General features: G+C 46.7%; 1 protein-coding gene across 7 annotated transcripts in view; it reads left to right on the forward strand.

The window, feature by feature from the left end:
- The window catches only part of FRMD4A (FERM domain containing 4A), a 520,746-nt gene that overhangs the window by 413,604 nt on the left and 92,488 nt on the right, over positions 1–14,654 (forward strand). For all 7 annotated transcript variants that reach the window (XM_055428694.2, XM_088844071.1, XM_055428684.2 and 4 more), the window contains exons 9-11: positions 853–918; positions 1,145–1,202; positions 6,245–6,331. In XM_055428694.2, coding sequence (XP_055284669.1) covers positions 853–918; positions 1,145–1,202; positions 6,245–6,331 — 211 coding nt within the window. The remainder of the gene's footprint in view (positions 1–852; positions 919–1,144; positions 1,203–6,244; positions 6,332–14,654) is intronic.

Consider the following 14,654-nt stretch of genomic DNA (forward strand, 5'->3'; position numbering starts at 1 on the left):
TCCAAGGTCCCAGAGGCCAGGCTTTTGGACTTGACCCCCCCCAACAGGTGGAATGTGGTTCCTAAGTTGGGTTTGGCGTTTCTAAAGGCAGCAGGGTACAGGGTCACTTCCCAGGGAGGCCCTTCACACTGTCTGCCTCATCACAGGAGGGTGAGGCCCCCATGCCCCTCAAGGAGTGAGCTAACCTTTTGCTACGTTAGACTGCGAGATTTCAGAAGGCTACTGGGTCTCCATCTGACTTCTGGTAGCTGCCTTCTTATCTCACAATAGGCTGCGGTGGGCCTTTTATTGCTCTATGATTTTTGTTAACCAGCCCCAAATTCCCGAACTTTCTGATCCTCCTTGGACACCCTGAACTATTAGCTGCTAACAGGGTAGAGTGGCCATGAATGTCCTGTCGAGGTCAACACCTGCTTCCCCTGACTGGGCAGATGGAATTTAGGAGATGAAGAGCGGGAGGAGGACCTGACGGAGGTTGCCTGGAGCATCCACGTGGACCTCCAGCAGTGGCCGTCTCCCTGTCCTCGTCCCGTGTCCCTCCCCACTGGGATGCGTGCTCCTTTCATCCTCTGCTCCCACACAGAGTCTGACCCCCCAAACCTGAGCTAAACTCAAGACAAAGAGAAGTGAGTCCTCTGAGGGGAAAGTGGACTCTTTTGGTACTTCTGTTGCCCTGGACATCTCACTTCGGCTGGGTTTCAAAGTGCTGCTTCCAGGACAAATCATTCTTCCAGGAGCTGTTGGCTCCTTGGAGCTTCTTATGAGGATGTGGGGCTCACGGTCTTTTCATGAGGAGGGCTCGGGGCCACCACCTGGAGACTGAGGTAGAGACTCCTTTTCCTCTCGTTCTAGTGAGGACCGGGTCATCGAGCACTACAAGAAACTCAACGGCCAGACCAGAGGCCAAGCCATCGTCAAGTAAGTCCCCCAACCCTCCCAGTGCTAATGAGGTTGTGTGTGTGTTTACATAGAACATTGTTCAGTTCTTCTGGGAGAGACTCCAGTGGGTGGTGGTTCCATTTAATTTTCAATAGCCATTCTGAGAACTTTTATCATGTACACACAGACACCAGTGTGTGTGTGATACCAGTTCTGCTGAATAACCACGTGCGTGTGTGTGTGTTGTTTTGTTTTGTTTTCACAGCTACATGAGTATTGTAGAGTCTCTCCCAACCTATGGGGTTCACTATTACGCAGTGAAGGTAAGTGAGCTCATTTGGTGAACATTGCCAATGTGCCCTAAAAAAGATTTTCATTTCTTTCTTTTTAATCTTAGTGAAGTTTTTGGGGGTTCGGGAAGGACTCGGTCAGGAAGATCACATGCTGGGGGAGTTGGGACAGTGGAACACTCCCCCTCCTAGTAAGACTTGATTCAAAGACTCTCCAAAATTTACTTTCCCTTTTGTGAAGTGGGTGTGATAAATGCCTACTTCCTTTCAATTCTCAGAAGAATCCTGGAGATCAGGACCACAGACCAGGACCACAGACCCTCTCAGTAGGAAGATTCCAAGGAACTATAGAGAACAAAAACTTAAGCAGAATCAACAGTGTTTCTCTTGGTGGACAAATGCCACGTAGGCAGCCAAATAGGAGAAGTGGGACTATGGATTGAGAAATCAACAGCCTCTATCTTCTTAAATATGCTGATGGCAAGTCCAGTGTAGCACTGGCCCCATTGTAAATTCTTTTACATTTGATACATAATGTCCAAGACCAGGACCCCTCCTTTGAAATAATGGATAATGATGTTCGCAGGCTCTTTTTTCTATCCTGAGAAAGGATAACTTCCTTTCCTTCCTTTACCCCAACGTGAAGTTTATCAGTCATTGCCCCAAGTCTGGACAAAAGGAACAGAAATCCCTTCTGAATGCAAGACAGTCCCAGCAAGCAACCTGATATTCTCAGGCTCTTCCAGCAATTTCCTTCCCCATGTTTCTCCCTGACTGTATTTTTTTTAAGATTTATTTACTTTATTTTTTGTCTGTGACTGGTCTTTGTTGCTGCATGCAGGCCTTCTCCAGTTGCAGTGGGTGGTGGCTTCTCTTCGTTGCGATGCTCTCTTTGTTGCGATGCTTGGTCATCTCATTGTGGTGGCTGCTTGTTGCAGAGCACTGGCTCTAGGCACTCGCGCTTCAGTAGTTGTGGCACACAGGCTTAGTTGCTCCATGATATGTGGGATGTTCCTGGATCAGGGATCGAACTAGTATCTCTTCCATTGCAAGGTGTACTCTTAACCACTAGACCACCAGGGAAGCCCCACCTGACTGTATTTTTAATTCTTTTAGACCACAGTGTGCTGTGTTTCGTTCATTATTGTGTCAGCCACGGCAGCTTCAACGGCATTTTGCTCATCCTTTGTGTGCATTTAATGGCCTGTATCTTCCTCTAAATTGCAGCCTTCTCATAGCAAAGACTGTGTTGTATTCTGTTATATATTCCTGGAATCCAGCAGAATCTAGCATAGTGCCTGGCATGTAGTAGGTGCCCAGCAAATATTTACCAAATGCCTTTATTGAGAATTGAATTGAGTAGTTGGATGTATGCATTTCCATGATGGGAACAGATATCAGAGTGATGTTTGTGGAGCCCAGTTTTGAGGCATATGTGGGGACTTCAGTCCCACCCAGCAGCTCATCTCCAGATCTTTCACAGCCTGAAGTGGTTCAGTTCTTCCTGATGTCCTTCCAACACCCTTCCCACCAATAGAAGTTCTTCATCTCTCTTCACCATGATGCACAGAACTCAGAACCATGGCAGTCATCCCTGCCTTTCTCAAGTCTAGACTATAGTCTTGTCATGAGAAGTATGACCTGGCCTTCTGGGCTAAATTCTGTCCCACGTGAAAAGTGTGAATCGTCTAAGGAGACAATCCCTGTACTGCTCTGCCCGGGGATGTGGCCACTGAAATCAGCTGGCCGTCAACTCCCCTAAAGGAAATTGAACTGATCATGACAAGAGATTCAAAACCCACCCTGCTGGCTGCCAGGGTTCAACTTTTACACTGTGAGTGAGTCTACAGCCCATGTCCATTTTGCCATCTTGCTACCATAAAGAAAACAGGAGGACCCAGCAATAGTCCTGACATTATTACAAGAGGCATATCACAGAAATCAAACTGTGAGTCTCTCTGTCACTTGTGTAAATATTCCATGGTGATGTTTAGCAGAGAGGTCTGAATTCATGAATGGAGCCAATAATTCAGGAATCCCTGACTCCATTCCATTCTCTGATTTGCTGCTTGTTCTAAGCGTGATCTCACCTCTGCTGCTCATAATTAAAAGAGAGATTAAGGGATTTCCCTGGTGTCCAGTGGTTGAGGAAACACCTTGCAAGGCAGGAGACACAGGTTCAATCCCTGGTTAAGGAACTAAGATCCCACATGCCACAGAGCAATTAAGCTCACACACCACAGCTCCAGAAGCCCCTGCACTGTAATTACTGAGCTCACGCTCCACAATGAAAGATCCCATATGACAACCACATGCTGCAACTAAGACCTGACCCACCTAAATAAATAAATATATATTGAAAGTAAATAGAGGCTTCCGTGGTGACTCTGTGGTAAAGAATTTGTGCCTACCAGTGCAGAAGACACAGGTTCAGCCCCTGGTCTGGGAAGATCCCACATGCCATGGGGCAACTAATCCTACATGCCACTGAGCCGGTGCTCTGGAGCCTGGAAACGACAACTACCGAGTGGATATGCCACAACTACGGAAGCTAAAGCACCCTGGACCCTGTGCGTCCCAACATGAGAAACCAGCACACTGAGGAGCTGGCACACCGCAGCTACGGAGTAGCCCCTGCTTGTCGCAACTAGAGAAAAATCCCGAGAAGCAGCAAAGACCCAGCACAGCCAAAAATAAATAAAGATAATATATGTGTGTGTATATATAATAAAATAAACAAATAAAATAGAGATTAAGAAATTTCCTTTACCAACTATTCCACAAAAACTTTCTAAGTATTAGAGGACTATTGAGATAGGCTGAGATACCTAGATGGAAAGGCTTTCAGATGGAACTTCATCTGGGTTTTACGAACACAGCGTAAACCTGAATTCTGTTTCCTTGTCAGCCCTGGAACTTGATAAAAGGACAACCTCTGATATACATGCTATCTGCCATCCAATAAAACTTTAGAAATATGCTCCTTTGCTGTTTGTGAGAGACCAGAAGCAGACCTTGTGAATTTCCAGGTGCCAGGTGTGCCTGTGTGTTTGACTCTCAGAATCCCAAGCTTGAGGGATAACTCTCCCACTTATTTGGAGAAAGAGCCTAAGCAACTATGTCGAGACTCACTCTTTGGTGGCCTTCCTTGTCATCACGGATGCCACATGTCTCAGTGTGACAGCACCTCTTGCCTCAGCAATCTGAACCCACAGTGGCCTTCGTCTGTCCTCTTGTTCTGTTCCCCAAAACCAGTGTAGTCACACGGGCATGTTCCAGAGATGGGAGTTTTATACCTTTAAAGAAATTTAGAAGCTCTTCTAAAAATTCAAAATGCAGTTCTTTTGCTTTTTACCTTTGTGCTTACCTTGAAGCACAAACTCATGCCCCGCAAAACCCTGAAGCCAACTTTGAGTTTTCAGGACGTCCGCTGTGGGCTCTATTCGGTCATTCATCCATGTGGCAATTAGAACAAATCCAGGGAAAGGCTGCTTGATATGCCCACTGCCAACTCTTAGCATTTGGGATCTTCTCGTTAACAATCACCCTACTTGAATGGAGATTTACCATCTGGGGGCCAGAGGTCTCTGTTAAAGAAATAAACAGAGGGTCTTGGCGTTTCTCATTCTGCCCCCAGAGTGTCGAGGCTTCAATTTTGTTACTTTGTCCTGTAGCCTGAGTCACCCAGGCAAGCCTGGAAGCCACTCTCCTTGTAAGTGAGCAGGACACACTGGGAAGCACCTGCTTGCCCTGCATTGCCATTGGCCTCCTGGGGGGGGGGGGTGGGGGGAAGGGAGGGTCCTGAGTACAGTAGGATGAAACATTTGCATAATTTCTTTATCTTTGAAATGAGAGGAGTTTGGGACTTCCCTGGCGGTCCATTAAGGCTTTCCCTTCCAATGCAGAGGGTGCTGGTTCCATCCCTGGTCAGGGATCTAAGAATCCCACATACCTCGGGGCCAAAGGGCCAGAACATGAGACAGAAGCAATATTATAACAAATTCAATAAAGACTGTAAAAATGGTCCACATCAAAAAAAAATAGCTAACATAAGAAAGATATGCACAACTTAACAAAAAATAAAAGGAGTGATATATGTATAACTGATTCACTTTGCTGTATAGAAGAAACTAACACAACATTGTAAATCAAACCTACTCCAAAAAAAATTTTTTTTTAATTAGAGGCGTCTTAAATGCATATTACTAAGTGAAAGAAATCAATCTGAAAAGGCTGCATATTGTATGATTCCAACTAAATGACATCCTGGAAAAGACAAACCTGGTTGCCAGAACCTGGGATGAATAGATAGAACACACAGGATTTTTAGAGCAATGAAAATGCTCTGTGCAACACTGTATGATTGATACGTATCTATATACATTTGTCCAGACCTATGGAATGTACAGTCCAAGAATGGATCCTGAGGAAAACTACTGACTGTGGGTGATTGAGATGGGTCAGTGTAGGTTCATCAGGTACTACAAAAGTACCATTCCAGTGTGGGATGTTATTGATAGGGGAGGCTGTAGGGACGAGAATATATAGGAAATCCTTGTACCTTGCTCTCAATTTTGCCATTAACCTAAAACTGCTGTAAAAAAAAAAAAATCTTTTAAGGCAAAATTTTTAGGGGAGTCACCTTTCATAGTTTCCGTGGTTCCTTCCAGCTCTGACAGCCGATGACAGTTTCTCGGCTCGGAAGGTCATTTTGTCAGCGCTCAGCATCTCTCAGATTTTCCTTAGTGGGGATGAGGGGGCGGCGCTGAAAACCTAAAGTCTTCGAAGGAGAACAGAGAACAAGGCATCCGCTTTTGACTCAGAATGGGGGAGAGAACCACAGCTGTGCTGCTGGTTAGGAGTGGAGCTGGGTCCCCAGCCCAGGGCACTTTCCAATCACATCACTGAGCATCCTTTGATGACAGGGCACACCTGTTAATGTAAATCATAGAAAGATGGGCTCCATCCCTTTCAAGGAATTTGCTTTTCCATTTGCCTTCAGATGAAGCAGATCTCTTGGCTCATGTTTCTCTCCTCTGGTCCCATGCTTACCCGTGCTCCTTTTGATATCCTAGGACAAGCAGGGGATACCGTGGTGGCTGGGCCTGAGCTACAAAGGCATCTTCCAGTATGACTACCATGATAAAGTCAAGCCCAGGAAGGTAAGCATGCTCTCCTTGGTGGGCCAGTGGTGCTCCGGCGGAGGGAGGAACAGGCTGAGAAGTGACAAAAATTATAGCCGTGCAGCCTCGGGGCCTCTGGGCTCCCCAGTCTCCTGATAAGTGCGGTGTATGCAAACTACTCCAAACTCATCCAGTCTGCCTTCTCTGGGCAAATACTTTTCCTTCCTGTCACTAAGGAAATGGAAGCTGTAAAATTATTTAAGGTAAGAAGACTAGGGGATTTCCAGGTGGCACTAGTGGTAAAGAACCTGCCTGCCAATGCAAGAAACACAGGAGACGTGAGTTTGATCCCTGGGTTGGGAAGATCCCTTGGAGGAGGGCATGACAACACACTCCAGTATTCTTGCCTGGAGAATTCCATGGACAGAGGAGACTGGCAGGCTGCAGTCCATGGGATCTCAAAGAGTCAAACATGACTGAAGCGACTCAGCACATATAGAACAAGAAGACTAGATCAGCTTACCCAGAGCAGATGGACAACAGGACTCTGAGAGACCATTCTGGCCCTTCATTCTCTGGGATGCTGTGCTAATAGGAGTGTGAAGGAGTGTCTCTCTTGAATCCTGAGGCTAATCTGAATTTTCCCAAAGGTTTTCTTTTTTGTTTTTATAGGAAGGGGGGGGAACCTAAAAGAAGAGATTGTAGGTCAAAAAAAGGTGAAAAATAAAGAAGTATGAGAGGCTTGCCTGCCAATCCAGTAAATATTTTCTGGCATATTAGAAGCGATCAGAAATCTGGAAGAAATAAGATCACTTGCCAAAAAAGAAAGGGAAGCTTAACAGAGTATATAGAGTCACGGTAAAGCCAAAACAGAATGTTTGAAGGAGACGCAGGACTTGGATTTTCTGTTTTCATTTCTACACATTTTTCAAACCAGAACAAATTGAAAAATTATAATGGAAAAAATGTCTCTGAGGCGAGAGCTGTCATTCAGCTCCTCCAGGCAGAGAAAAAAATGGGGAGATGGTATGCGAATCAGACCCTGAAATACAGATTAAAAGTCTATCAAAACCACACTTGCTTTTGGAGGGAGAAAGCCATATGAGTTCATTATGTCACTGCAGAATGCTTTCCAAGCTGCTTTATCCATGAGCAGGATTGAAATCCACGCTACGCATCCAAGCTTATTGTAGTCTATCCGGTGGACATCTGCCCTTAGCCAGCTTCTCATTAAACTGATAGAGAAAAAATGGCTCTGTATTGAGGAAGGTTTTCACTCAATTGATCAGTAAGTCAGTTAAGTTCTGTGAAAAGAACCTGAGCCTGTGATGGAGGAATTCTTCCTTGGGGACAATTCAGGAGGAACCTGGCTGTTCCAGGGACGATTGTTTTGTGACTATTTTCAAAACCCCTCCAGTTAACTGCTGCGAGACATGATTTGGACTCTGCGTTCTTATTTTTTCCTCTCTGTCTTCCTCAGTCACTGGGTCTGTACTTCTTCAGACACTCTTAACTTTCTATTTCTTTTCTACCTCTTTCTCTTATAACCTTTATAAACTTCTGTGCTTTTTTTCTCGAGTTTTCTCTTTACTCCTTTCTTCTTTTTATTTTTTAAACTTTTTAGTTTATATTGGAGTCTAGCTGTTTAACAACATTGTGAAAGTTTCATGTGAATGGCAGAGTTACTCAGCCATAAATGTACATGTATCCATTCTCCCCCAGACTCCCCTCCAATCCAGGCTGCCACAGAACTGAGCAGAGTTCGATGTGCTATACAGTGGACCTTGTTGGTTATCCATTTTAAATATAGCAGTGTACACATGTCTATCCCAGGCTCTGTCACTAGCCCTTCCCCCAACTCTTTCCCCAATGGCAACCTTAAGTTCGTTCTCTTAAGTCGGTGAGTCTGCTTTCTGTTTTGTACATTGACTGTCCCCTCTCTCCAACCTGCTTGGCTATTTTTTCTGCTTGTGAGAGCCACAGAGACTCCTTGATCCTTTAACCCAGTCCTAGTAACAATGTATGCCTCTCTCAATTGTCCCACTGGTGGAGACCAAGGCCAGCTTGGACAATTGGGGTCTACAGTGGAATTCATTAAAGTCCCATGGTTGAACTCTTCTCTCCCTCTGAATGTTTTTGAAAAATGTGCTAACTAGTATTGGTATGTGTTCAGTTCAATTTATTAATATGTTTAAGCCTGCTTTGTTTCTCTAATTGAGGTGCTAATGAAGTTTTTAGATGTAGTGAGGTAGCCTTGATATTTGTGAAACATACAAAATGCAGCACAGGGGTTCAATAAATTGACGAGTTGACTCACTGGAAAAGACTCTGATGCTGGGAAAGATTGGCGGCGGAAGGAGAAGGGGACTGAGATGAGAAGAGAATGAGATGGCTGGATGGCATCACTGACTCTGTGGACATGAGTTTGAGTGGACTCCGGGAGTTGGTGATGGACAGGGAGGCCTGGCGTGCTGTGATTCATGGGGTCGCGGAGAGTCGGACACGACTGAGCAACTGAACTGAACTGAACTGAACTGAATTATTCCTGTAAGACTCCAAAAGAGACTTCAAAATAATGAAAAGTAGGAAGCAAAATGTGTGAATGATCACCCTTTGAATAAGAGAATTTACTCTCACTGGTTGAATTTATGCAGCTCACTGGATTAAAAATGTTAACAGGTGAATACATGTATTCAGGATATTGACTGTATTCAGACTGAGTTGTTACTGAAAATGTTGCCTGCTTCTGTGTCCTCTGAGGAAGCATTTGGGATTCTCAAGTCTGTCACTAAGGGACACCAGGCCTTCAGAGTCACTATTCATTCATTTCTTCATTCCTTCAGAAATGTGTATTGCATACCCTGTATACACCAAGCAGACCGCAGGGTGCTGAGATAAGACACACATCGGGTCCTCAGGTCCTGCTAGGCTATTAGAAGGAGAGGTGTTATAATTGCATCTTACAGATAAGACAGGTCTATGTGAGGGTTGATGATGAATTGGCTGGGCTTACGGAGAAGGAGCTGTGTCTTAGGTGGTGACAGGTATTGAAGATGGACCAGTGGGGTGAGGAGACACACAGATGTGCATGAAAGCACCTTAAAGGAGAGGAGCATGGTGTGACGGAGAAGCGCGTGGCACCACTGGGGCTGAAACATAGCGGGAGGGGAGGCTGATGGGGCTCCAGCATCCAGAATCCTGAGGATTTGCTAGGAAGATATCGTCTTTGAGGCAGCAGGAGCTTCTGAAGCAGACGAGTGGCCATTTCGGACTTCCGTAGCCAGAGGAGCATCATTCTGACAGCTGGTGGAGGATGAGTGGAGTGATACTTGCAGACTGGGACATCATTACACTAGTGTAGGTCTGAACTGGTGGAGGCTTGGGGGGTGGCTGTCAGTGCTGGGGGTGGAGAAAGGGAATTAGAAGAGAGATGTTTAGAAGGTGATGTGACGGATCAATGGCAGGGGGTGAGAGGATGGCAGTCGGAGAAGGAGGAGAACCTGGAACAACTCCCAGGCTTCTTGATCGACCAGATCCTGGGATGTTAGAGAAGGGGAGAGAAGAGCAGTTTAGGACACGCCCCATCTTAGGCTGATGGGGCGTTCGGGTAGCCTTGGCAGATAGGCAGTGAGTTTTCAGTTGGAGCTCGACAGTATCAATTTCCAAGTCATAAATGAACAGAGAGAGGAGCAGGAGAGGTATTCAGCACACTGAAAAAATTACAGTAGCCATAAGTGAATTTCAGTTCCCCATCGTGACATTCCCTGTGAGGCTGAAGAGCAGGCTGGGGACCGGGACACCCTAATCCTGTTATAACTTGGGGAGCCCTCTTTAGGAAATAAATGTGCAATTGGAATACAAAATTAAGAACTTTGAAAAGCCCATGAGGAGAAGAGCAGAAATTTCATTAGCCCAAGGGGTATCCACCTCTGCTGAGACCTGCTGTAGGCCCTAAAGACTTGGCCTGAGCTGTAGTGAAGAGGTCCCAGTTTCAGGGAACACGAATCAGGGCGCCTGACCCTTTTGCTCACACCCAGCACCATCACCATCATAAAAAGGCCATCTCTCTTCCATGTAAGGCACCCGAGAGTCTCTGAGTGCACAGAGCACACTCCCAGGCTCCAGACGTGTGAAACTAAAGAGACGCAGGCACGTGGTAGTGACCACCAGTGCACATTTACCTATGAGTGCCCCAAATCTGTCTTCATCTAAAGATCGGAAACTCACATGAAACTGTCAGAATAGAGAGAGGCCCCAGTCTCCCCTGATTCCCCCCACTGTCATCTCTGACCCAGCTGTTGAATGTCTAGAAAGCCTCACAATCAATTTTGACATGGTGGCCAGAGTTGAGGATCACCCCTGCAGCCAGCAGTGGGTCCTTTCCGAACTCAAAGAGGATCAGCCAGGCAAGTCAGGTGTGCCCGGCAGGGCCTCTGCACCTGGAGAGCTGGGCACAGGGCTCAAGTTTGGGCCGGCTCTGAATGAGGGATGGTCCTCCAGGCAGCAATCACACCCTGGCAAAGGGGGCCAGGCAGAGCTCGCCACCCGGGACCCCTGCAGTGCTCAGGAAATGGGGAGTGGCACCCAGTTCTGGGCACCTGAAGGCCCTTTTGTAGCAACAACTGCCCCTCCAGCCCAGACAGGAGTCTCCCTGATACTCTGACCCAGTTACAGCAGCTAGGCCCTATGGCACCAAGACAATGGGAGCCAGCTTTCAAGTAGGGGCAGGACCAGGGTGAACCGCACCTTTGCCTTCAAAGGAGCTGGAGGCATCTCTTGGCGTCCTCGGCTGCAGTAGCATCAGCAGATCATGCACACAGCCAGAAACAGGCCCTCAGTAGTCTCCTGTGAGAATGCACTCAGGTGCCTCCATAGGGGCCCTGAGAAGAAGTGGGTAGCTAATGACTGTCCCAAAGTGGGCAGCACGACAGCTGTTCCAGCTTCTCTGGGGGTTAGGGGTACTAGTTTCCCACTCTGGTTGCAGTCTTCCCTAAATTGCTTAATCCTCATTCTGAAGCCCTGGGGGCTTTGAGGGAGATGGAGTAAAGCACGGGATCCCTCGTAGGTGGAGTATGGAGAGAATTCTAGTCTCCATCCAATCACTCGCCCCTATCTATTACCTGGATCTTCTAAATAGATGGGCACCTGGCCTTGCAGAAGCATAGCCCAAAATGCAAGCTGCTGATGTTAGGGGAAAAAAATAGCTTCTTTGCCCTCAGGGCACACATGTCAGGAACAGCAAGGCACGTGTGGATGTCCCAAGATGGTGTTTTGGCTCTTGAATATGTTCAGAAGCTCAGAACTATTTCAGAATGATGTGCAGCGCAAGAATAGCCCCCCAAATGCCTAAAAAGCCCACACATAGGACTATAAACGAAATACCCAAGCTCCCATCTATGCTAGAATAATGGCCCTTGCTTACATAGATGACTTTTTTTTTTTTTTTGGCTTCATGTGGTCTTATTTGTGGCATGTGGGAGGGATCTAGTTCCCCTACCAGGGATCAAATCCAGGCCCCCTGAATTGGGAGCTCAGAGTCTTAGCCACTGGACCACCAGGGAAGTCCCAAGATGAGTTCTTTTAAAATGAACAGATGGAATCCCAAACAGTGTCTGAGGATAGGTTGTAGAATTGTTTATAAGTCATTAAATATCCCCCCACCATCAACTCTCACTGAATACTGCTGTTTCTCTCCTTCACCCACTGATGTTTTTCCTCTCACTAAGCCTGCCTCCCCACTCCTATACACTTGTTCATACACTGCCAAACATGCCTCTCTTTTTTACCAGGATTATGGGGTGATCACTTTAGGCACTGTCGTGAGTGAGGTTTTGGAGAATGGGAGTGGCAGTATTTTCATGTCTAACTGTCTGGGTTTAGCAGTGGTCACAAGTGCAGAGAGGGTTACATCGGTGAAAAAAAGAAAAAATCTTGCCGCTACATAGATGATTTTCCCCTCCTTTCTCCTGGGTACCTCATTCCCTTTGAGCACATGTCTCAGTTCAGTTCAGTTCAGTTGCTCAGTCGTGACTGAGCGACCCCATGAATCACAGCACACCAGGCCTCCCTGTCCATCACCAACTCCCAGAGTACACTCAAACTCATGTCCACAGAGTCGGTGATGCCATCCAGCCATCTCATTCTCGGTCGTCCCCTTCTCCTCCCGCCCCCAACCTTTCCCAGCATCAGAGTCTTTTCCAGTGAGTCAACTCGTCGCATGAAGTGGCCAAAGTATTGCAGCTTCAGCTTTAGCATCAGTCCTTCCAATGAACACCCAGGATTGATCTCCCTTAGAATGGACTGGTTGGATCTCCTTGCAGTCCAAGGGACTCTCAAGAGTCTTCTCCAACACCACAGTTCAAAAGCATCAATTCTTCGGCAGTCAGCTTTCTTCACAGTCCAACTCTCACATCCATACATGACCACGGGAAAAACCATAGCCTTGGCTACGTGTATAGAAATGGAGCTCTTCACAGATGAGAGATCCTTTATTCCACCAGGTATCTGTTGAGCTTTCCTGGTGGCTCAATGGTGAAGAATCCACCTACCAATGCAGGAGACACAGGTTTGATCCCTGGATTGGGCAGATCCCCTGGAGAAGAGCATGGCAACCACTGCGGTATTCTTTCCTGGAGAGTCCCATGGACAGAGAAGCCTGGAGGGCTACAGTCCATGGTGTCTCAGAGTAGGACATGACTTAGCGACTAAACAACTGTCTGGTTGACTTCAGGGAATCCTGAAACATTATCAGTTGAACTTGTCAGTTCAAGTGCACTTGGACACTCAAAGTAAAATATCAAGCTTCATCTTGAGTTATATTTATGGCCAAGGAAAGACACACAAGCACCAAACAAGAGTAAATGCCACTACATGAAGTGACCATCAGTGGGGACACACCACGAATCAGCTGGCATTCTCAGGCACGAATCAGACTCATGAATCAGTCTCAGGCAGCTGTGTTGGTACAAGCAATAGTGTTTCTACTTCGCTGAGAACATTTGAATGAAAATTAAATGATCTATACTGAAAAGACATTGTAACTCCCATGGAACCAGGATCACATGGGGCAGAGATAAATAAACCTGGGTAAAGTCAGTCACAAAGGGCTCCCTCTTTTAGAGGAGGACCTTGCATTCCTTAGATCAGAGCCTGAAAAATTCCGAAAGCTCTGATTTCTGGGACAATCTGCCTCTTCTTGGGAGCACCAGGACCAAAGGTTTCAGGTGATTCACTTCTCCCACGCTCGAGACAGTTCCCAGCAGCACCAAGCTGAGCTGTGTGCTCTGTCCTTTGGCTGTAGTCTGCACTCCCCAATCCTGTGGAGACCCCAGCCATTGAATCATCAGAAAACATTATCATTTACAACAGAAAACGCTTTCTGAATGGGGCACCAGGAAGGGTCAGAATAAAGATCCGTCCATCAGGCTTTATCAGCCGCTATATGCATTAAAAAAAGAACAGTGTGAAACACGTGACTCCAAAGAAACCTTAGAAGGAATTTTCAATATCTGTAAATCATCACTGATAGCTGCAGCCCACTCACCAGCCCATATTTAATGAAATCTCTCCATGGGGGGAGGATGACAGTGCTGGTCCTTATTACGTATTCAGCAGACAACATTTACTTATTTATTTGATGTGCAATTAGGGGTGCTCTTATGTTCACTTAGATGCACAATTAGGAGCTCAGAGGGCTCCCCTCTGAGACATCAGGAGAGGGAACCAGAGTAAATGGTCTGCCCCTTCCCCCCAGAGCAGCCAATGCAGCTTCCTATGGTTCCTCTGAGCATTTCAGAATCGGGAGCATTAGCTCAGAGAGTTGATGCATTGCTTGTCACCGCCCCAGATTAGTAAAGATTTTTGAACTGGATGAAACAACGAGACAGGAAGAGAAAATAATATTTACAGGAAATATTCCATTAATTGTGAACCAGCTCACAGTCAGCCAGCCTGCTGAATTATTCAGCGTGATAAGCACGCCTTTAAGTGCTTTGCTGACTTATTTTTCAGCTTCTGTTTGGATGCACTTGACTCATCCTTGGGCTGCTGAGCTCTCTGCCTTGGCAGGCCCTGGGCGGGTGCCTCCCTCATCCCGTTATCTGTACTCCCCTGGGAGACCGCACCCTGGCCTCCCTGGGGAGGAAGAGCTCAATGGAGTATGTTCAGCATTCCAAGCATTTTGCAGCCTTTGCTTTTTCATTGTCTGATCAAAGGGCTCCTTTGTTGCCTCCTTCAGATCTCACTCAGCACTGAGTGGACCAGGAAGCGTTCAGTGCCTCTGGGTGATAGGTCCTGGCCACAGGTCACCAAGGGGAGCCGGCCTCAAAGCTGAGGAGTGGGCCTGCTGGAGGGATGCTGGGGT

Source organism: Moschus berezovskii, chromosome 15 (genome assembly GCF_049115385.1).
Source record: "Moschus berezovskii isolate FMDL1 chromosome 15, NW_MosBer_1.0, whole genome shotgun sequence".
Lineage (NCBI taxonomy): Eukaryota > Metazoa > Chordata > Mammalia > Artiodactyla > Moschidae > Moschus > Moschus berezovskii.